The following is a 22,547-nucleotide window of genomic DNA, read 5'->3' on the forward strand; positions in this document are numbered from 1 at the left end:
GGAGCTTTAGATTAGTGTATTTTTTATTTATTTATTATAGCTGTCTTCGTAAACAGTATGTCAGAACTGTCAAAAGTAGTTTTGTTTACGTTTTCTATTTTACTCATTTCCTCGATAAATTTCCGTTATACCTTGAGATATTAAAAGGAATATCGGTGAAACAAATCTCAAATAAGAATAAAATAATACGTATTCGTTATGGAAAATCTCAGAAACATTTGGAAACCCGAACGTAAGTGTATAGTCATCGTATCGATCTCTTTTGTGAAAGGTGCTGAATAACTTGGTGATTATTCATAAGATAAATATTTATTTTGCAGTATATCGCATTCAATTAGAAGCCCCGAAGCCCCACCGTATAATTTGTGAGAACTGTCCGGATAAGCCCGAGTTTTATGGCAAGGAATACCATGGCATTTTGGGTCACAAAGAAGCTACTTTACGATTACAAAATGAACCGAATGGTGCCTATCTTATTAGAAAAGGAAATGATTTTAATGACTTTTACACCTTAACATGGAGGTAAGTTACTTTTCAATAGCCAACTTAAAATTAATTATATATTAGATTCTAGATATTGCAAACACTAGACTTAGCCGGAGCCGGATTCAAAAGGTAATCACGGTCTATATCCTAGTGAAACTAACTGTGAATCTTTTATATGATTATCTTTTAAGCACAAATTAGGCATAACTAAAATTAACTTGACTTATTAGAATAAATAAGTTGTTGATAAAGTGTTATAAAGTAAGAAATATAGAAATGCAAATCTATTAAAATATTAATTAATATTGCGTTAATTACTAAAATGGAAGTATGATATGTAATTATGCTTATTTTGCAGGTTTGATGACAGAATCCATCATTACAAGCTATATTACGATGGCACACACTACCTCAAAGACAAGCGGTATGACTGCATCTATGATCTGGTTGCGGATGGACTCATCACAACGCACATGGAGCTCAAAGCTCGACATATCCTGGAGATGATCAACTCTCGGACCAGCTATACAGAGAGCCCTTATGTCACACTGAACCGACGGAAGCTGAATACTTTGCAAAGAAAGCAGCAGTAAGTTTAATAACATGCTTTACAAAATCTGATGTGGTAGATTAATCTTTTATTGAGTTTTTTTATAAGCAGAAACTATTGTATTGTATACTTCTTGTACTAAACATCATGTCAGTTATGATTTTTTTCCAAAAACATGTTAATTTTTTTTTTTATTACATTTTCGGAAAGCTTTGCTTACATAGAAGCTGAAAACATAGTAGACTAGTTTTTCTCATTATAAATATATTAAAGAATAAATACTTATTTATATGTTTATTATATTACTTCAATTTCAGAGTGAGCAGACAACTCCCAATAACAACTACAGACAACACAAGCACCTTAGAACTGGACAAGAAGCCTGTATTAGACCTCACACCCTCGCTTGAAGACAACCCTCTGCTCAACAAATACTCTAAAAGCCATACCTTTAAGGTCCACACATTCAAAGGCCTGAATTGGTGTGAACTGTGTGCAAATTTTCTTTGGGGATTTACTGCGCAAGGTGTTAAATGTGAAGGTATCATGTCCTAGTTGTTTACCTGTTCCAATTGTTACTGTACGAATGTTTCAACATCATGTTTAATCTAAGGTAATTTTACCTCAACTTTTTAATGGTTGGCAACTATTGTATACGACTTTCTGCTCTAGAGTCAAACCAAGAAAAGTCTGCAGAGATTTTGACAGCACATGCAGTGCAGGTGTTATATTAAACGTCAAACTTCTATAAAATTATGACGTATTAATAACACTGGCACTCGTGTGCTGTCAAAATCTCAGACTTTTCTTAGTCTAACTAGTTATCCTCACCCCTTAATTTTATTTCATTTGATTTTACAAATTCTAGATTGCGGCTTCATAGCCCATTCAAAATGCTCGGAACGCGTGCCAAATCACTGCGTACCCGACTTGAAGAAGATCCGCGGCGTATTCGGCATAGATCTGACAACGTTGCTGAACGCGCACTCCAGCACGTTGCCGTTCGTCGTGCGCCAGTGTGTGAGCGAGATAGAAGCCAGGGGCATGGATTCTGAGGGCATATACAGGGTGTCCGGCTTCGCTGACGAGATTGAGGCGTTGAAAATGGCTTTCGATAAAGGTTAGTTACATATACAGTAGAATAAAAGAATCAAGATTTTCATACTACTATGGCGGAAAACAATTTTACTTATCAGAATGTAATAAGTACTTGAAACGCCACAGGTATCAGCGGCGTATTTCATAAAGTTACACGTTACAATTGTGCAAGTATAAAAAGGCGACATCGACCTAAACCTCCAAAATGGCCTTCGCCATTGGTCAAGTGCATAATAATATCAATATCAAACGCCTTCTTTAGGGAGTCACGTGACTTTTCGTAGCATCTGTCATTCCAAAACATTTTTCTTTTCGTTTGGCGTTTATCGATGTACGCTTGTCATCTTGGCTAAGCCCCCCGTTCTTTCTGCGCCCTTCCTTTTGCAATGTGTGGCTGGAATTTTTAAACAAAATCTGATTTAATACAGATACTGTAAATGCCAAAAGCATTTTCTAACGTGTTGTTATTTCTCGTTATCTTCAGACGGCGAAGCAGCAGACCTGAGTCAATTCAGCAACATTAACGTTGTTGCCGGCACCTTGAAGTTATATCTCCGACTGCTACCCGTGCCTCTCATCACCTACGACGTGCACCCCAAGTTCGTGCAGGCCACGCGTAAGTACACCTTGAATAGTCACCACCCTTGTATGTGGACCTTTCTATACAGAGCAGCTTAAGCCAGTTCATCCCAAGACAAGCCAAATCAAGTGAATCCCAAGTTCGAGTCATGCTTATCCGCATGCTTGTCAGCTGGCAGCCGGCACCAGAGAACCAGTAACCAATTTTAATATAGGTAGGTATTTCGCATATGTCATCATCGTCTCATCGACAGGGAAATGTCCATTGGCCATAGACCAAGTTTTTCTCTTTTTTTTTTCGGTCGGTCCACCTAGTTGGGACCCTTTTGTGACTGCGAACTGTTCGCGATCACTAGCCACTAATCAATAACCTTTCTGCTCAAGCGAAGCGGCCATCGGCTCTACAAGCAATGTGCCCAACCCATTGTCACATAAACGTTGCAATTCTGTGACCAATGTCACCGACCTAATTTCTAAGTCGATTTGATTATTTATTTTTTCGACATTTCTCTAAAATACTTATTTTATTTTCCAGAAATGAAGACCCCGTCAGATCAAGTAGGCATGCTGCGGGAATGCTTGGAACTTCTACCTAAAGCTCACTACAACTGTCTGCAATATGTGGTGCAACATTTATATAGGTATGATCCGAAACATCTTCACTGCTCTTTGTAAATTGGTATTTTTATACGTGCTATGATGGTGAGAAAAAAGAATATATCCCGCCTGATGGTAAGTGGACACCGCAGTGGGCGATTGTAACTCCAGAGGTGGAAAATAATGTTGCCAACCCTTTTATTTATGCATATAAAATTCTATCATCCATTTCAAAGCATGTTTTCAATTGGTCGCATTGCATGTTCTCTGCCCGGTTTGGTGATCATGCGAATGCGAGTCCTGTGTGCGAATGTAACCCGATACACTAATGTAACCTGTAGCTTTGATCGACGCAACCTTAATTGTTAATTCTAACGCTTATTTATCTCTGCAGAGTATCCCAAATGTCAGAGGTGAATAAGATGGGGTCACACAACTTGAGCACTGTGCTAGCACCCACACTAGTAGCCACACCCCCAGCCGTCACCGACCTGTCCTTCGAGATTCGCGCTCTACAAGCTCTCATCGACTACTGCCCTGCCATCTATTATCAAAACAAGTGAATGTATGGTTTGACAGACACGAACACATTTTATGCTGGCACCACACTTCGCCTTATTTGGCAAATATTCGTGTTGCAACTCTTTCCTTTGACATACAAAACAAAAGGGATGCAACACGAATATTTGCCAAATACAGCGAAGTGTGGTGCTGGCATAAAATATTCGATATATATTCGATACTTGCCTTCTGATCTGGCTCGAGGGACCATATCTACCAAAATGAGGTCACTTGCTTATCCTTCGAAATCCGCGCGGACTAATTTATGATTATTGGTTTACAAGTCAATTTATAATCAATATCTGGGAGACCGAGCTTTGCTCGGAAAACATATAAAAACTCAAAAAGGCGCGTTTTCCCAGACATAAGTCCTAGCTAGATCGATTTTTCGCCCCCGAAAACCCCCATATAGCAAATTTCGTCAAAATCGTTAGAGCCGTTTCCGAGATCCCCGAAATATAATATACATAGATAGATAGATATATACAAGAATTGCTCGTTTAAAGGTATTAATATACTTTGTCCCTTAAATGCATAGTCAATAGTGATGGATGCAGCCTACACAACAAAAACATATAATTTTATGCATAATTCGATAAAATCGATTTTGATAGTAAACTAATCACATACATTTTCCGATTTTGTATACAAATTTGCGCAGTATTTTAGACTTGAAAAATTACATTTTTTTTTTAAGACGAAATGGCGGGAAATTTGGAAAAGTTGATGATTTCTAGTATGTAATTTAGGCGATTTTTGGGGGGTTTGCAAAACTTTATATTTAAAATCTTTGTTGTAGGTATATCACAAATAGTGTACATTTCTGATGGATAATTTTTCATATATATTTTACCAATAACTGATTTATCATAATTATGTAAATATACAATTATGTAACTTCTAACACTGATTTAGCAGTGAAAATCGATTTTTTATATTTGTTTATTATTTTTCCCAGAATCAGTAAACAATTATGCGACACATTAATTTCGGGCAAAAAGAAAAAAAATCATGCATTCAAGGGTTAATAATTAAATTTGATTTTAATCTTTATGATTATGTAGTGGTAGTATTAGTAGTAGTAATCACTTTATTGTACACAACACAGGTTATGTTTATTTGTTATGTATTTAGCATACTTAGTTAATTAAGAAATAAGGTAATATATATTATAAAACTAAATTAGCTTCTAAAGATTTTTAAAACCAAAGGAAATTAAGGGCAAAATACGTGTGCAATTCATGTTGTTAAAAATCTCATAGAAATTAAGCTACATTATCTTCCTGTTTAAAATTGTGATATTACACTATTGGTCTTTCAAAAAGATATTCGATTATGATCATTCCAGGTTGTGTTAAAGTTTAAGTTATACTTATTACTTAGACACCGACTTACGTATAAGAGTAACAATAGTTATTTGTCTTACAAGGGGGCGTCTCGTGCCATATTTGTACCCGAGCAAGCGAAAGATCCCAAAATTGAACCACGAGCGCAGCGAGTGTTTATAAAAGTGGAATCTTGAGCGTTGCGAGGGTTTCAAGGCACGAGGGTTAAACAAATTTTGCCGCGTGAAACACAGAAATTTTTACCACACCAACACGAGGAAAATACTAACAGTAAAATATCAATCAAAATCAATTCCAAATGATTGCAACTTTCTCATCAGTTTTTGAACAATCAAGAGAGCCTTTACCAGCTGGTGTGGTGAAAATATAAAATAAAACAATTCAGACAAACGATTTGCATATGAATATTTGATAAATACAAATGTATCATTCTAAGGCAAATTTGTAGTTTGTCAAAGAGGATCTTCCTTTTGGACAGCAAACTAAACGCTTGCTATACTATTTTAACACCAACTCGTGACAATATACACCTCATATGTTTTCTTACTATCCAAAATCCTCTCCCCAATCGAGGGGTGCTATCTGTAAGTGTACATTAGGTAGTTTTAAAATCCATCTTGGATCTCACCATGCTGTTATCACAATAGTAACCTGGTAATGCATTTAACCCTCTTGCGAATGTGTATTCATTACTGATAGAGATAAGATACATATACACCAATGTATTTAACTTTAAGTTTTTTATACCTTTATACCTTTTATGTAATCACAATAATGATGAACTGAAGTATTAAATAAAAGTATTAATCATCTTACAACACTTTTATTTGCTAATATTATTAATTATCACAGATCATTTCCTCCTCTTCTTCGGTTTGACACACTCATCGTCGCCATTCTGCTGAAACTTCTTTAAGTCTGCGCAAAATAGTACCTGCAATAAAAAAAAACATACAAATAAGTTGCCCTCGACGAACCAAAACCATAGTGTAAAGGGGCCCAAGATAAAAAAAATTACAGTTCCGAACAACTGACAGGCCGATATCGTCCGGCGGACTGATAGTCAGTGGGACCTTTTAAACACTGTGGATCTTCTAGGTCTTTTTCTGTTGTGTTACCTGTTCCGAGTAGGATAAGGAAGTTTCCCATGGAATCGCCAAAATTCACTCGTATTTACCCTTACTTATACTACTATTACTTCTACTATTATTGCTTACTTTTTACTAGGTACTACAAACAAGCAGTGTTTACGGTGTAATAGACGAGTACCACATGTAAGGGAGTATTACAGAAATTTAAACGGTTTACCTTGTATATCATTAAGAACATTACAGATACTGCTTTGATACAATCCGGTTCAAAGGACCAAAAGTTGTGTCAATTTTGAGTTCTCAACGTCGTGTCGTATCAGGCGAGAAGACGGACGACCGATATACATGGAAATTGTTCCACCAACAAGTTTAGCTCTTGAATATACGATGTACTCGTAAGCGGGCACTTTCCAGTGCGGATCAATTTGTTCAACGCTTGAAATCGGTAGACCAGCTCGTTAGTATATGTGATTACCTATAGCTTATTATCTTCAAAAAATACGGGCATATAAAAATGTTCCTGAGATAGGGCGCCGGAAGGTTTTCCATAATAACGAACGAATAATTAAAAACGAAATCCTATATTCATAAAACTTTACAAGCGACAATTCCCATTATACCTATCTTACAAGTACATAATGGTGCTCCCACACTGGCTGTTATAATATAACATCGTGTGACAGTGATAGGTACAACATGATAGTGTTTTATTATGTTCTCCCTGCCACACAATGTTATATCCATACCTCTGCGCCATAAAGTGAAAACTACAGATTAAGACACGATTATTAGCAAATTTATGGCTTGTAGTGTGTTTAAGAATAACGCCATAAAAATCTTACTTAGAAAAAAATGGTAATTCGATCCCAACGGGGACTAATTTTCGCGTAGAACCTCAGAATAAGTAATAGTACACATACAATAAGTAATAGTAGTCATACAGAACGGCCACGCACCGCCCCGCCCCGGCTCGAATGACCTCGCCCCGCGACAGGAGATTGACGGCCGCTCAGTACTATTTATAAGCAACTTACTCACACTATGACGCATGACGCGTGTACAGACGTGTCGTTCACACATAGAAATGCAAGTGATTTTTGATGTATAGCGTGTCCACCCTGTGCTAGTACTAAAAACAAGGTAAAACTCACAGTATGCGCCCAGCCGGCCAAATCTCCATACAATTTCCGGAAGTGATCGCCGATCTCCGCGTACATCTTGTCGGTGACGGACTTCCGGCCGCGCAGGTGGGGGAGGTAATGTGTCGCGATCTGGTATACGTGCGTGTCCACTGGCAGGGCTTCGAGGTGGTGGAGGGACATTAGGCAGATGCAGTCGGCCACCTAAAAAAATAAATGCACTGAGATCTCGTTAGATGTATATAAATACCCATACTATTTCATAGTACATTTACTATCCCTCACACAGCCACATTATTAGGGCTCACGCTAGACAACGTGCACCATAATGTTTATTTAGGGTCACCGTCATCGAAACCGATAAGGATGACTATACACTTAAGGAGTTTTCTACAGTTAGTAGGGCTAAAGCAAAATAAACTTTTCACAATATACATCTATGTAACTGACCGAGCGTGAGCCAAAGTCCCCGGCTCAATTTGGGGCTGCCTTCGTATGTGGCTTTTCTCTCTACAGGACGCATTTCTCAACTCGATTCTTGTGAAATTTTTTGAGCAGGTTAGATAATTTTATCGATTTCAAATTTCCAAATGTCAAATTTTTGACAATGGAGGACAGAAGCTAGTTTCAAAATAAAAATACAATAGAGGCCCCATAAAGAAGGAAATCGGACGGATTGACAGCATTCAATACAGTTTGAAGAACTGAAAAATGGTTTCTGCAGATTGTATCTAATGTTAATTCATTTGTTCATAAAAAAATCCAGTTCTTATCTGTTCATACATACATACACTCATTATTTACGTATGACCTGTGTTCTTGTATGTTCTCGTATGACATATATTGAGCTACCTAGAAAATAAAACCCTGATTTTTAAAACATGAACTTCACATATACCTTAGGACCAATTCCATGTAGCTTCATGAGCTCGCTCTTGGCATCCTTGTACTTCATCTCCTGGAGGGACTTGAACCATTCCCCTCCACCCCACTCCACAATCTGCGCTGCCGACTTTTGAATAAATTTGGCTCTGTAGCCAAATCCAAGCTCCCGTAGCTGAGACTCCACCTTTAATAAAAAGGTGAATAATTATTTAATTATGAAGTATTAAAAGTCAAGGTGAGTTAGGGTATCTTACCGGGAACAACAGGCACAGAAGAACAAAACTTAAACAAAGTTTAATGAGCTCATTAAAGTGTGATTCCTATGTTGCTACATTGTTCCAAATCCTTGATTCTATCCTTGATCTACTTATAGATTTAACTTTAATGCTTTTTGTTTTGTTATTTCGTCACTTAAAAAAATATATACATAGAAACAAATCAAATTATTTTATTAAATATTTTTGATTCGAGTTTTTCAAGTAGTCACACTACACTATATATAAATTTTAAACGGAACTAGATGTCATACTAAAGGAAAAGTGACTAAGTCCTCCAGTGGCGGAGGCCGCATTCGAACCAGCTGCTTCAGCTATTGCTGGACCCCTGAGCTAGCCCATCACTGTGTTACCCGTCCCAACTACTCGAGCATATGCTATCTTAGAAAGACTATGCATCTTTGACCAACTCTCGGGGTGAGCAGTGATATTGATTACTTAAACAGGAGGCATAAATTACCTTTGGCTCACACAGCTTTTCAACTTCAGGAAAAGCGTAGTATGTAGTGCCTTCATGGGTGCTGATTTCTTCTCCATAGTTAGAGCATAACTTTTCTACCATGCTTGATATCCTGAAATAATATATGCAACCATTGGTCTATAACAAAAAAAAACAAATTATTAAATATAAGTACTATTAACCAATTATCTCAGACTTTAATTTCGATATTACATTTTAAAAGTAATTAAATATATATTAAAGGCAAGAAGATATGCATATGCATATGCATTGTGTTTTTTTAGGATATAGGAGGCAATTAGGCAACACCAACTATTTACAGCTTTCTGTTTGCATTGTTAACTCTTCCCTTATCTTTCCCGTTTTTGGTTGTTTAGTATAATCATAGAGTAACTTATACTAGAGTGGTACTGTCATAGTAAATTTTGTAACCCCAGTAAATTCACTGCCATCTGTCGACACACTTTAAAACTAAAAATGAAGATTTATAAAAATACGATAGAATGTATTTAAATATAGATAAATGATTTTTTTTATTTGCATTAATTATTTTTATGCTTTTGACCCATGTTCTTTCACTGATATGCGTTAAAATGGTTAAATAACAAACGAAACTGTCAACGCCATCTATACGACTGTAGGCCAAAACTAGTAGCGCCCTCTGAACGAGAATCAAATTTTCTTGATTTTCGAGGCACGTTTTTTCCTTAGACTGTATCCATCTATTACGGAGTTATATCTATCTTTGGTATAATGCATGGATTTTTTTAAATAACAAAAAAAAATTATAATCTTAACCTAGGATCTGAAGGAGGCCAAAAAGCTCGTAATAATGCCAATAAATATGATGGTTTGGTTTGTAAACCACAAAACTAAAGCACTTTAAGAGTCCCCGGCAAGCTGGGTTCTCCATACAAAAGTAGTTACACTCTCATTTTAAAACGACTAGCTAGATTGCTCTGAAACTTTGTACTTACAATAGGATAAGGTATCTAGGTCTGTAATTAGTTTATGTAGCTTCAGATACAATAGTAAAAAAAATACAGTTTTTCATACAAAACTTGTTTTTGCTCTATTTCATTTGTTTTGCTATATAAGCTAATTACAGACCTAGATATATCACATGTCATTGTATGTGCAACGTTTTAATAATAACAATAATAAAAGACGTTTATTTAAAAAGTTTGAACATAGGTACATAATAAAAGTATACAATAATGCTTACAAACTAATTCAAAGGGAAGGTGGCTCAGCTGTCTGTGCCAAAAAGGCTTCAGGGCACAGCAGCCCTAAAGACTTACAATCCAAGACGTAGTTTTAAAATGAGAACGAAACTCCGTTTGTATGGGAAAGTGAAATTCGGCCGATCTTGCCGGGTATACTCTTAAGGTATAAAAAGTACCTTAGTGCTTTACTGGTACTTACCTTGATATGTGGTTATTCTGGCTGCAAATAAACGAGAACAAGTTTTCCACGGGCTCCTGCGCTAACATCCTGATGCCGTAGAACTGCTGCCCGGCCGTTTTAAACAACTCATCACTTTCTGACCAAATCTTGTAATAACTACCCAAGTCCACTTCCAAGCGAAAATATTTCTTAAGCAAACTCGTAAATAACCCGTTTTCATTTACTTCCACTTTGTTATTAACTTGTTTTGTTTTATTTTTAGTAGATTTATTCAGCAAGGAACCTAAGACTTGGTAATGTAAATAATCATCTTTTTGACGCAATTTCCACACAGTTTTCGAGAAAATCCCGATCCATTCATCGTTTTCTTGGTTATATGTCCATCTACAACAAGATAATTTAGTAAAAAAATAGTGTTAATAAGGATATACTACATTTAAACTGATATTTACCTGAAGCTTTGTCCTCCATTAAGAGTTCCGATCAATTGAACCTCTCGATGTTTACACTTAATTTGGTTCCAAGACATTTTGTTTAATAATTAAATCTTAGTAAATTCAGGTATTTCATTTAAATACAATAATAGGCTTGAAATGAAACCGCGCGTAAATATGTTGAATTGTTGATTGTTGACTTATGACTATGTCAAAGCAGTCAAATGTCACTGTCAGTGTCACTACTCTGTCAAACGGCTTACGTTCAAATTATTTTAGGCTAGCAATACTTAAGCCTTGGTTTTTAAATCTAATTTAGCGTGCGGGCCATGTGCGGTGCGGGCAGATTCAAGCGCTTTTTTAACGCGCGGTGAAAAAGCGCTTGTGAATATGAGGCCTTAATACCACGAACTTAATACACATGTTTCTACTTGTGTCATTCAAACGCTTTTTTAACGCGCGTTGAAAAAGCGCTTGTGAGAATGAGGCTTAGAGCTTTTTACACCTTCCCAAAGAGTATGATAGTATATGTATAGCACCTTCCTGAATAATTTTAATGATAGGTTGTCACTGTTGTCAGTGTTTGGTCAGTGTCTTGTGGCGGTTTAATTGAATAATACTTAAGTGTTGAATATTAAATAATAAATGACAAAAAATGTCCCAAACTATACATAATCAAGAGAGAAACATTGTAAATAATGTTAATATTAAACTGCTGGAAAAGAACCGTTCGGGAAATTAAACTATTTCGCTACGAAACATTTCCAAATTAACATCAGAGCTGACAAGTAAACAAATCCAAATGTCATTATAGTCTGGTTCTTACGACTTGGTTATTGTAGTGTTATGTTATAAGGGCCCTCCACACTCATGCGCGAAGCCGCGAACGCGTTCTTCGCGGCTTCGCGCCGCGATTCGTGCATGAGTGTGGAGGGGCCTATACAAGCGAGGAAATATGGAGGAAATACTTGCAGTAACAAAAATGAATGAGTGAAAGATATTTACTATGGGCTTTGGAGACGAGACGATCAATCTTGTCCATTGACTATAGGTATATACCAGAACCAGAGTAAGGTAATTTTGACCTAGGTGGGTGACCCCAATGGCTCCCCAGGCCGGGGGAATGCGTAACGCATTTTACCACTCCGTCAAAAAAAAAGGGGGTCTCATGAAGGTGTAGCATACGCTTTAGAGCTATCTACTTACTATAGTTTGGCAAGCTATTTCCGTCAGTAGAAAAAGGCGGCAAACTTAATAAATGTAGGCGCGAAGGGTTATGCTCTCATAGGAAATTTTAAATTCACGCCTTTTTTTACTGACAAAGTGGGTTTGTCAGAATATATCTCTGTCTAACTAACACATCACAGCTCCGTCGTCGTCGTCCTTTAGCTTTCTAGTAGTTTCTAGACTGGCCGTACAGGTCATTAGGGAGCGTTCAAATATTATGTAGCACAATTTTTGAAGATTTTTGACTGCCCCTCCCCCCCCCCCCCGTGTAACGCACCGTAACGTTTAGTTGTACACCCCCCCCCCCCCCCTCTAAACATTACGTAACACTTAGTGACCATTTTTTTACCTAAAAGTTACAACTACGTTGTATGCTTAGATCTTTAAAGCTACGCAACGGATTTTGATGCGGTTTTTTTAATAGATAGAGGTGCGAAGCCGGGGCGGGTCGCTAGTATAATATATGAACTATAACGGGAACCTAATATGAGTAGGTATATAGTAGATAATACGATTTAAATCTAAAAATAATTGCTTCCCTTCCATTGCCTCTTGTCAAAGAACGGGAACATGGACCGCGAGTTCTAGGTGTACTACTCACAAATAAACAAAACAATTATATAATAAGATGATTTTATTACCCGAAATGTGTTCTTAAGCACTAATTATTTTCTATTGCCAACAGTCAATTTCAAAAGCACTATCAAAATTTATTACTTATGACTTTTTTAATCCACTCTATAAACTTCGCTGCATCAGTGAAAATAACGTATTCGTTGAGGTTGCATGTAGATTCTCCATTTTCTGGTCGAAGTGACAGTGAGACTACGCCGCGGAGGCGCCAGCGACCTCCGTCCAGAATATATAATCCTCCACCGGAGTCCCCTAAACAAGGACCAGCGCCATTACGATCACCTGTAACAAGTATAAAGTTTTTTAATACCGCGACATTTAAAACCTCCTTTTTGGAAGCGACGAAATCCGATTAATAAGCTTATTACCGCGCTAGGTTCATGAATGACTTCAATTTGCGTTTCAATTTCGGCTTTAAATGTTATATAATATAACCAACCTCCGCAGAACGTGTGGTTGCTCGTAAAAACGTGGAAGTCAGGCCTGCTGGCCCGACACATGCTGGTGGTGACGATGGGTATCCGCACCATGCGGGGTTCACCTTTGCCTTTGCTGCCTGGGCCTAGTTCGCTTGACCCCCAACCAGCTACCTATTAACGACAAATCGACACGACAGTTATAGTTTAGTAATACTACTAAACGAATATTTTAATATTCTTTTTACTAGAAGTTTTATGCTAAATAACTAAACGGTGGCATATAAACCTCTAGAAAGTTATGTTGGAAATAGAGTTGAAAGTATGAGAGTAGAGGAAGGAGTCGGGTATGTAGCTTAACGACTCCTACGCGAAGTCGCGGATGAAGCGGCTGTCAGGAATGATTAGGAGAAAGGCCCATCCAGACGGGAAAATGGTGATGTATTAGACACAAACGCCAATTTGACTCGCCGATTTCACTTTATTCGATTATAAAATTCTGACCGGTAAAACGGAGGTGCAGACGCAAGAATGCCAATTTGTGACGCTAGTGCGCGTTTGGAGCATTATTTTTAATTTATCCTTCGCTTCCTTTTTTTTCCGCTTGAATGTCACCATAAATCTAAATTTGGTGATTAAATTGTGTATACGTGGGGACGCTAGATCAGATTAACGCCAATTAATTTTGTTATCAAATCGGTCGATTTGATCATCCCGTCTGGGCTGTCATACAAGGAGCCAGGCTATAAATATATTAACATACCACCCCTGAAGATCCCACTATCCTGTTGAGATCGTTGTTCCCATTCCAGAGACACGCCGGCCTAATGTTGTTGTTGAACTCTACGCTTTTATCAAATGTGAGCACAAGAAGGTCATCTGTGAAGAAACAAAACAATTAATTTGCATATCGTTTTCTGTTTATAGGTAGGTAATATGAGGAAAGTCAAAAAGTTTTTTAAAGATATCTGATCTAAAATCGATTTTACATTCGTTTAATTTTTTTATGAAGAGCTTGTTGGGTGACGCTATTGACATTGACAAAGAGGGGGTCAAACTTTGAATCACTAATCTTAATCACCTTGGAATTTTTGATTTTACATATACATAGGTACTTACATAAAGCACGCAGTCTCACATGTTTGCGGTCAAGATCGCCACACATGCGTATGCGTATGAATTTAACGGTTCCAAAATTTATTAAAGATGACCGTCTAAGCTGAGGAAAACCTTAAAACACTATCTGATACGATTTGGGAAGACTTTCCTTACTATTATTCCCTAGGGAACTGTCTATGGTGATTGCAATTGTACAAATGAAATTAGTGTAAAATCGTTGTTAAATAAATAAATGACTGAAACGAAAGTTAACGTCCACAATGACACTTGATAGAACAGAGAAAACTGTTAAATCGGGCCATTTTTAATAGTACCGTCTTTTAGTCGACTGTAATTCCGACATCCTTAATAGTTTTCACTAATAATGTTCGAGGAATACTTGCTTTGATAGGTTATGGGCCGTGCACAGCACGTAGTCTAAAAATAATTTCTTGTAGAACTTACTTGTATACGTCGTAGAATTGAACTCTTCATGGATGATGGCCGATTCCAAAGTCCTGGTGACGACGATATCATCACCCCAGTCTTCCAAGTTATGCACGCCGACTTTGACTACGATATCTCTGATTGAGGTCAGCGTACTTCTTTGCTGCAGGCAGTGTGCAGCTAAAATTGATAAAAAAAAACAATAAACGTAAGAAAATTCCAATCAATTAAATGTGGTTGTCCTAACATATTATACTTTGGAATACCTACTAAAACGTAAATAGAATAATAAACAAGTTAATAAACTATTCATAATATAATTATGTTGTGATCGGTGATGAGATGAGTCACACTCACACGTATTATTTAGCTGCTGATATCTACATACTTGGAAAAACACAGAAACTTAAGGATTATCTAAGCCCGTAAGGTATCAAATAGAACACGCATACGTACAAGTTATCGATGTTGTTATAAAATTTTTTTTTTTTTTTTATAACAACATCGATATAAATAGCGCGATTATTTGAATCCTTACTAATACATACATATCATATCATATCATTTATTCAGTAATAATCATACATTGTCATTGGTACATACATATAATCACGTCTATTTCCCGGAGGGGTAGGCAGAGACCACGGATTTCTACTTGCTACGATCCTGACATACCTCTTTCGCTTCCTTCACTTTCATAACATTCCCCATACACGCTCGCCGGTTTAGGGTGCTCTTGACCTGGCCTTTTTTCAGGATTTCCCCGATCTGATCAGAGAAAGTCCGCCGAGGTCTGCCCCTTCCAACTCCCGTTTCTACCTCTACCTTATACACTCTCTTTGTTAGCCTTCTTTTACTCATTCTTTCCACGTGTCCAAACCATCTCAACATACCTTTCTCAATTTTTGTCACTGCATCTTCGTTCAGTCCACACTTTTCCCTTATCACACTGTTCCTAATTCTATCTTTAAATCTCACACCACACACACTTCTCAACGCTCTCATTTCCACTGCATTCACTTGGCTCTGATGCCTCTTCTGCCATACCCAACTTTCGCTACCATACATAAGTGTAGGCACCAGCAACCCTCTATGCACAGCCAACCGTGCCTTTTGCGACACCTTCTAGCTGCTCATAAAAGAGTTAAGTGCCCCATTCACGCGATTTCCAGCATTCACTCTCCTTTCAATATCTTTATCATGCAATATCCTTACTAATATTATACTTAAATGCGAAACGAACTATGTCTGTCTGTCTTGCTTGTTACCTCTTCACGCTTAAACCGCTGAACCTATTTAGATGAATTTAGGGTAGTTTTTATCAATCACTATCATCATCATCATCATCTCTTGCAGGCATAGTCGCAGTCAGAACCGTATACCGAAGCAAACGGGCATCTTAATTTTTATGATGAGATCCCTGTAACATTGAAGTAATCCATTGAAAACAAGGGTTGGCAAAATTACGTGCTATAAATTCGCCTTTAGTAACTGTCCTATACACAACTTCACCTTAATTTGAATTTAATCAATCAAAATATTTCGGGGTTTGTTTATGACGGGGCTCTCCAAGGAGCGAGTAAGTATTCCTGAAGCAACGCATGTATAGGTAGCTTTTTTGATGTTCCACTAGCGCTTATTACCTATATCTACACGGTCGCCGGGCATTTTTTGAAGTTGCCACATTGCCTAGCTCATTATGTTGCAATGAGATGACTATCAGGCCGCTGGTCAGCATATTTGTTACCTGTTTAATAAAATAAATCTATGTTACTCGCCTTACCTTACATTTTTACAACATTTTTCATCATACCATCACGAGGAAAATATTATCTGTAAAACATTATACATGAAATCCAAATTTACATTACCTTATTTATTTATTCTTATTCTTACCAGACACAACATGTCGATCGGATACCAGCGTCCCAGAGCAGGCAAACGTGAGGCTGCCTTCCATTCGCTTATACATGGCGACCAGCCACGGCCAATCCCCTCGCGTGTAGCCAGTGCCGTGGAAGACGAGGGGCACATGCTCGTTGCCTCCCGCAACTAAGCCACACTCAGAGCTGAAGCTTCCTTCATCTTCCGTTCGGGTTCGTGAAGGCATTGATGGGCTGGAATAGAATATTCGGATTTAAATTTTAATTTGATTTTATTCAGATATGAGTCAATAAGACCCAAGGTTTAAATAATCAAATTAATTTAAATTAGGTAAGGTCAGGTGGGGTAAGAGAAACACCGGGCAAGGGAAACACTTGTATAGAATAATGGAGTCTTCAATTTCATACTGTTTCTCTTGCCCCAAGCAAAATAAAGTATGTTTCACTTACCCAAGTTGACTATAAGTAGATATAATATACAAATAAGCCCGCGGGAGATGCTAAACCAAACGGGTAGCCATCAGTATTGGAAGATTGTTCAAGTAATTATACCTAGGTTTAGCAGAAGCCACTATGGGCCGAAGAGGGCCGAACTTGAGTAGACAATTTTTTTTTTCACCATCATTTATAGGCTTTCTTTATTTTTCAAAAACTATAATGACTAACGAGAAAGTTGCATTTTATCCACAAGAGTAGCAAGTAATTTGATGTAACTTTTGAGTGGTTTTTTTATGTTGGCTGGTAGAACTGACTTTTAAGTGACGATTTTGAATAATATATATTAAATATTAAAAAATAATAAATATTAAAAAAAAAAACTAGCCCAAACTAAGCAAAGCTATGGGTACTAGGCGACGATATACAATTTAAATAAATTAATACACAAATAAATGCCCTTACCGGGATTCGAACCCGGGACCATCGGCTTCATAGGCAGGGTCACTGTCACTACCCACTAGGCTAGACAGGTCGTCGTATTTAATCACTTTCATTTGGATTTCATTTATAATGTTTTACAGATGATTTTGGACTTCTAATTAATTATATAAAAACAAATTATCCTGATGCATAATATCCTGGTGGCCTAGCGGTCAGAGCGTGCGACTTGCAATCCGGAGGTCGCGGGTTCAAACCCCCGCTCGTACCAATGAGTTTTTCGGAACTTATGTACGAAATATCATTTGATATTTACCATCGGTGAAGGAAAACATCGTGAGGAAACCGGACTAATCCCAACAAGGCCTAGTTTCCCCTCTGGGTTGGAAGGTCAGATGGCAATCGCTTTCGTAAAAACTAGTGCCTGCGCCAATTCTTGGGATTAGTTGCCAAGCGGACCCCAGGCTCCCATGAGCCGTGGCAAAAATGCCGGGACAACGCGAGGAAGAGGATGACATTATCCTGATGCAATATTCTAAAGCAGTGCAGGCGTAGCTGATTTAACTTACTAAGTAGTTTGAGGTCGTGGCGGAGGAGTTGTGGATGTTGGTCTTCTAGTAGTTGTGGTGTGGAGTGGTAATTCTACTAGATAGCCCTCGTCTGGTGGTGGTGGTGGCGGCGCTGGCTGTTGAGTTTGCGGCTGCTGTTGTGGTCTTCTAGTAGCTGTGGTGTGGAGTGGTAATTCTACTAGATAGCCCTCGTCTGGTGGTGGTGGTGGCGGCGCTGGTTGTTGAGTTTGCGGCTGCTGTTGTGGTCTTCTAGTAGCTGTGGTGTGGAGTGGTAATTCTAATAGATAGGTCTCGTCTGGTGGTGGTGGGGGCGGCGCTGGCTGTTGAGTTTGCGGCTGCTGTTGTGGTCTTCTAGTAGTTGTGGTGTGGAGTGGTAATTCTAATAGATAGGTCTCGTCTGGTGGTGGTGGGGGCGACGCTGGCTGTTGAGTTTGCGGCTGCTGTTGTGGTCTTCTAGTAGTTGTGGTGTGCTGTGGTAATTCTAATAGATAGTATTCGTCTTGTGGTGGTGGTGATGGCGGCGCTGGCCGTTGAGTACGTTGATTTCCTGGATAGACGTTTCACTTAATTAACAAATTAATATTGCCGAACGGTATTGAAGTTGTATTCAGCGCCGATTTAATATTATGAAAGGAAGAAGCTTAATATTACACTACGTGATCTCTCGGGCCAGAACCCCGCGTCTCTCTACATTACACAATTCAAACAATGTACTTTTTATGTGAAATGCTTTAAAAAACCCGTAGGGGTCGGATCAAAAACTAAGTAATTAAGTCCGACTCACGCTTGACTGCACATTTCTAATAGGTTTTTCGGTGATCTATAGATCTATTTTGTGTATTTTTTTCAACATTTTTGACCCAGTAGTTTCGGAAATAAAGGGGGGGGGGGGGGGGAGGTAATTTTTTTGCCTATTTTCTTGAGTAACTTCTAAACTATTTATCTTAAAATTATAAAAAAAATATATTTGAGATTCCCACAATAAGCTCTTTCATTTGATATGTAACACGATATAGTTTGACAAACTTTATTTTTAATTTTCTCATTTACCCCCCAAAAGTGGCCCCCGTGTTTAAAATTAATTTGTTTACGTTACATGTCCATCTTTGGGTCACAAACTTACATATGTGTACCAAATTTCAACTTAATTTCGGAGAAAATAGGCTGTGACAGACGGACAGACAGACACACGAGTGATCCTATAAGGATTCCGTTTTTTCCTTTTGAGGTACGGAACCCTAAGAGTAAAACGCTTTTACCTAAATGAAGATGAAGCTAAAGAAATCTAGCAATAGCAATTTGATCATGGTCCTTCGAACCGGATGTGAATAGAATAGAATATATTTTATTTGAATAAGTGACCTACTAATACAGAGATGCGATTATTACCTGTATGTCGTACCAATTTTTAGTTGACTAATCCTTACCGTCATTCCAAGTGCCGGTACGATCACCATCCACGTTAATTTCGAACACGTCAACGTCCGGTGATGAAGATATGAGTTTAATAGAGCCCGGATTTTCCGGTCTTCCCCCTCGTACTCGTATATTCAGCATATGCCGCAGACTGATTGTGGTCACGTATAAATCAGGCCGGGCCACATCTGGAAAACATGTTTTACTATTAATGTAATAGATGGATACAGTCTAAGGAAGAAACGTGCCTCGAAAATCACGAAAATTTGATTCTCGATCAGATAGCGCCACTAGTTTTGGCCTACTCTCGTATAGAGGGCGTTGACTGTTTCGTTTGTTATCTATAATTTTAACGCATACCAGTGAAAGAACATGGGTCAAAATCATATAAAAAGAATTAATGCACATAAAAAAATCATTTATCGATATTTAAATACATTTTAACGTATTTTTATAAATCTTCATTTTTAGTTTTAAAGTATGTGGATAGATGGCAGTGAATTTACAGTGGTTACAAAATTTACTATGACAGTACCGCTCTATCTTATTATATCCTCAAAATTCGAATTGGTCTGAATAACTAACGTCATCTCGATCTAGTATTGTGAGTGAAGTTAGGTCAGGCCTCAATAGAATCTTAAAGTAGCCGTCTCGAATCTTGAATCGAGTCTTTAAGACTCTCACTTCTTCGTTCGCTAGATAACTTGAGCTGCATCAATTTCTGCAGTTATTAATCAGTGTATAAAAGATGAACTTGGTTGGCTTACCTCCAGGGCCGTGGCATAACACCCTGCCGTTGACGATGAGGTAGGTCAGCTTCGGTAAGGGTGTGGTGACGGGGAAATCAACTCGGTAGTCTATGGACGAGTCTTGATTGAATTGTAACCCTGAGGTTTTAATTGGCTGTAGGCGGCCTGGATAATTCTGAAAAGAAAGCAAAAACATATTAGCTTTCCAAAAAGGTGGCTGTGGCTGGAGTAATGTTTTTAGAGGAAATCATGCTGAATTTTCGTACTCTAATATTTTTAAGGGATAAGATAAACTACTTGTGTAATTTACAAATAAATACATTTTTTTTTAAATTACTGTTGTTCCAATAAGTAACTCTAAAAATATCGTTATTACTAACGCAGACTAGAAAACTTGTATTTGATATAGAGCCGATTGAATAAAACGATTATTAAATTATTTATAATTATACTACGTAGACGGTAAGTAAACAGTTTATAATTTATATTAGTAGTGCGACCACTTAAAACACAAATCAAAATACTGAATAAAATAGTTATATGTGTTCCTTAAGCTGATTAGTAAAGTAGGAAGTAGGAACGTCTTTCATCAAAGTGGTCCTTCGAGCCGGATTATACTTCATTCTATCCACGTCTCGTGCTGCGTGAATAGTTTTGATGCTATACGCAGGCCATAATACATACATAAGGAAAATGTACATATAGCAAGCCAGTTTTACAACATTCCGAACACAAAGATATAAAAAAATAACTATGATGCAGCACACCGTAATAAAATAAATGATGCAGGTTCGATATTATTAATGATGTTGTTGTTTTCTTCGATTTGGTCAACACTCAACAGGTTATCTTCTTTGGTCAAATTTGTCACGGAATTTGCCACATATTAGGAAAAACCCTGTAGTTGACTCTGTTCACCCAGCACAAATCACGGCTCAATTAAGTAAACTAAAAATATACTTAATTCACCTTTACGTCATTGTCAAATTTTAAACATATTTTAATATACTTGGCCATTACTTTCATTTTCTGTTTTGTATTGGAGAAAGAGGCTTAATTAGGCTATTGATCCCGATAGCTTTGTTCAATAAATAATTACTGTAGATATTCTTAATCACAGTAACGCAGTGGTCCTTGACTGTCTCCCGGTTATGTATGAAAATAAGGCATTTACCACTGCGTTACCATCTTTTTACATTAATCAATATAATATTAATATATGAATTTTGGTCAACATATTTCAACGATTTGGTTCAGGTACAATTTAGGAATACAATTTTCAGAACCGGAACAATTTTCAGACCATTTTATAAAAACTATATACTTCTTTGTTGAAACAAATTAAATATAAATATAGTAACAATACTTATAAACTAAAATATACTACCTATCCTAAACCTTAACTAAAATAAAAATTACTATATAACAGCGATCAAATACTACAAGTATATAAAAGATTGTGGAATATAATTTGACAGCTAAATACATTTTTACTTTTATTATAGCATATTACAACATAATATTAATTTAACATCTAGAGTCGAAAAAAATCAATTTGATAAAAAATCGCATACAATTCGTGTTTGATTTTGACGTCTTGACGTCACCGTATTTAATGTTAACGATTGTTAGTTATAGTAAACAGTCAACGTATGTTGTTTTTAATTTATGAACTGTGAAAAATGTCGGGTGTTTTAGAAATATTGAGTAGGTAGGTATCTTTAACAGGTTTTGGATCTACTATAATATTTATATGTCCCTTAGCAACTTACCGAAACAAGTCTAGCTGCTATCGTAAAATTAACCACAACGCTAGACGCAGGTCCATTGGGCTTCAGATGTATCACTCCGTACACTCCATTACCATCACGTTGATACTCAAAAGTCTCGGGGCACGGGGAGTCTACATACTGACTAATTACTGGCAAGTAACTTTTACAAGCTAAGACAATTAAAACACTATAAAGAAATCGGCACATTATCACAGAATCGTTTATTTGTTAATGTTTCTCATTTTTGAATGACTAACATCACGCGTGTGGTCATGACTCGCCGCGGCTTGCCACTGACTTGACTCTGTCCAGGGTGCCTAGCCTTGGCTAAATTTTGATACCTATAATTTGCGCTACGACAACGAAACGCTACCCGTCTCTCTATCGCACTAAAATGTAAGAGTGATAGAGAGACAGAAAGCGTTTCGTCTGAGACTACTGACGGGTAATATCACTGGTTAGAAGTGTCAGAACACTCTCAACAGACATCATATGAACATTAGTAGAGATGCCGTCCACACTGTGGAAAGGAGGAGACTTAGTTTACACTTAC

At 37.5% G+C, this 22,547-nt stretch overlaps 3 protein-coding genes across 3 annotated transcripts; 1 reads left to right on the top strand and 2 right to left on the bottom strand.

The window, feature by feature from the left end:
- The first annotated feature begins 39 nt into the window (after positions 1 to 39).
- Positions 40 to 3,905, top strand: LOC134750399 (beta-chimaerin). Its single transcript, XM_063685568.1, has 8 exons — positions 40 to 232; positions 321 to 522; positions 845 to 1,075; positions 1,354 to 1,577; positions 1,905 to 2,156; positions 2,619 to 2,750; positions 3,249 to 3,354; positions 3,705 to 3,905. Exons 1-8 carry the CDS (start codon positions 199 to 201, stop codon positions 3,871 to 3,873), a joined length of 1,350 nt encoding a protein of 449 aa, XP_063541638.1. The 5' UTR covers positions 40 to 198; the 3' UTR covers positions 3,874 to 3,905.
- Positions 3,906 to 6,024: 2,119 nt separating this feature from the next.
- On the bottom strand, positions 6,025 to 11,106 carry LOC134750400 (N-glycosylase/DNA lyase). Its single transcript, XM_063685569.1, has 6 exons — positions 10,927 to 11,106; positions 10,493 to 10,858; positions 9,068 to 9,179; positions 8,346 to 8,516; positions 7,460 to 7,651; positions 6,025 to 6,151 (listed from the first exon to the last, which is right to left on the bottom strand). Exons 1-6 carry the CDS (start codon positions 11,001 to 11,003, stop codon positions 6,071 to 6,073), a joined length of 999 nt encoding a protein of 332 aa, XP_063541639.1. The 5' UTR covers positions 11,004 to 11,106; the 3' UTR covers positions 6,025 to 6,070.
- Positions 11,107 to 12,796: 1,690 nt separating this feature from the next.
- On the bottom strand, positions 12,797 to 22,295 carry LOC134750104 (serine protease gd-like). Its single transcript, XM_063685199.1, has 9 exons — positions 21,995 to 22,295; positions 20,241 to 20,397; positions 19,485 to 19,661; positions 18,058 to 18,604; positions 16,626 to 16,846; positions 14,748 to 14,909; positions 13,948 to 14,063; positions 13,208 to 13,358; positions 12,797 to 13,050 (listed from the first exon to the last, which is right to left on the bottom strand). Exons 1-9 carry the CDS (start codon positions 22,199 to 22,201, stop codon positions 12,839 to 12,841), a joined length of 1,950 nt encoding a protein of 649 aa, XP_063541269.1. The 5' UTR covers positions 22,202 to 22,295; the 3' UTR covers positions 12,797 to 12,838.
- Positions 22,296 to 22,547: the final 252 nt, after the last annotated feature.

Source organism: Cydia strobilella, chromosome 19 (assembly GCF_947568885.1).
Source record: "Cydia strobilella chromosome 19, ilCydStro3.1, whole genome shotgun sequence".
In the NCBI taxonomy this organism is placed as follows: Eukaryota; Metazoa; Arthropoda; class Insecta; order Lepidoptera; family Tortricidae; genus Cydia; species Cydia strobilella.

Excerpts from the sequence above, each read along its gene's own strand:
- LOC134750400 (XM_063685569.1), bottom strand. The coding sequence starts at position 11,003 with ATGTCTTGGAACCAAATTAAGTGTAAACATCGAGAGGTTCAATTGATC. Across the intron at positions 8,517-9,067 it reads AAAAGCTGTGTGAGCCAAAG|GTGGAGTCTCAGCTACGGGA; the intron begins GTAATTTATGCC and ends TTTTTATTAAAG. Across the intron at positions 7,652-8,345 it reads TACATGGAATTGGTCCTAAG|GTGGCCGACTGCATCTGCCT; the intron begins GTATATGTGAAG and ends TTATTTTTTTAG.
- LOC134750104 (XM_063685199.1), bottom strand. The coding sequence starts at position 22,201 with ATGTGCCGATTTCTTTATAGTGTTTTAATTGTCTTAGCTTGTAAAAGT. Across the intron at positions 14,910-16,625 it reads CGATCGACATGTTGTGTCTG|CTGCACACTGCCTGCAGCAA; the intron begins GTAAGAATAAGA and ends TATCAATTTTAG. Across the intron at positions 14,064-14,747 it reads CAATTCTACGACGTATACAA|ATGACCTTCTTGTGCTCACA; the intron begins GTAAGTTCTACA and ends GTTTCTTCACAG.
- LOC134750399 (XM_063685568.1), top strand. The coding sequence starts at position 199 with ATGGAAAATCTCAGAAACATTTGGAAACCCGAAC. Across the intron at positions 233-320 it reads AAACATTTGGAAACCCGAAC|TATATCGCATTCAATTAGAA; the intron begins GTAAGTGTATAG and ends TTTATTTTGCAG. Across the intron at positions 523-844 it reads TTTTACACCTTAACATGGAG|GTTTGATGACAGAATCCATC; the intron begins GTAAGTTACTTT and ends CTTATTTTGCAG.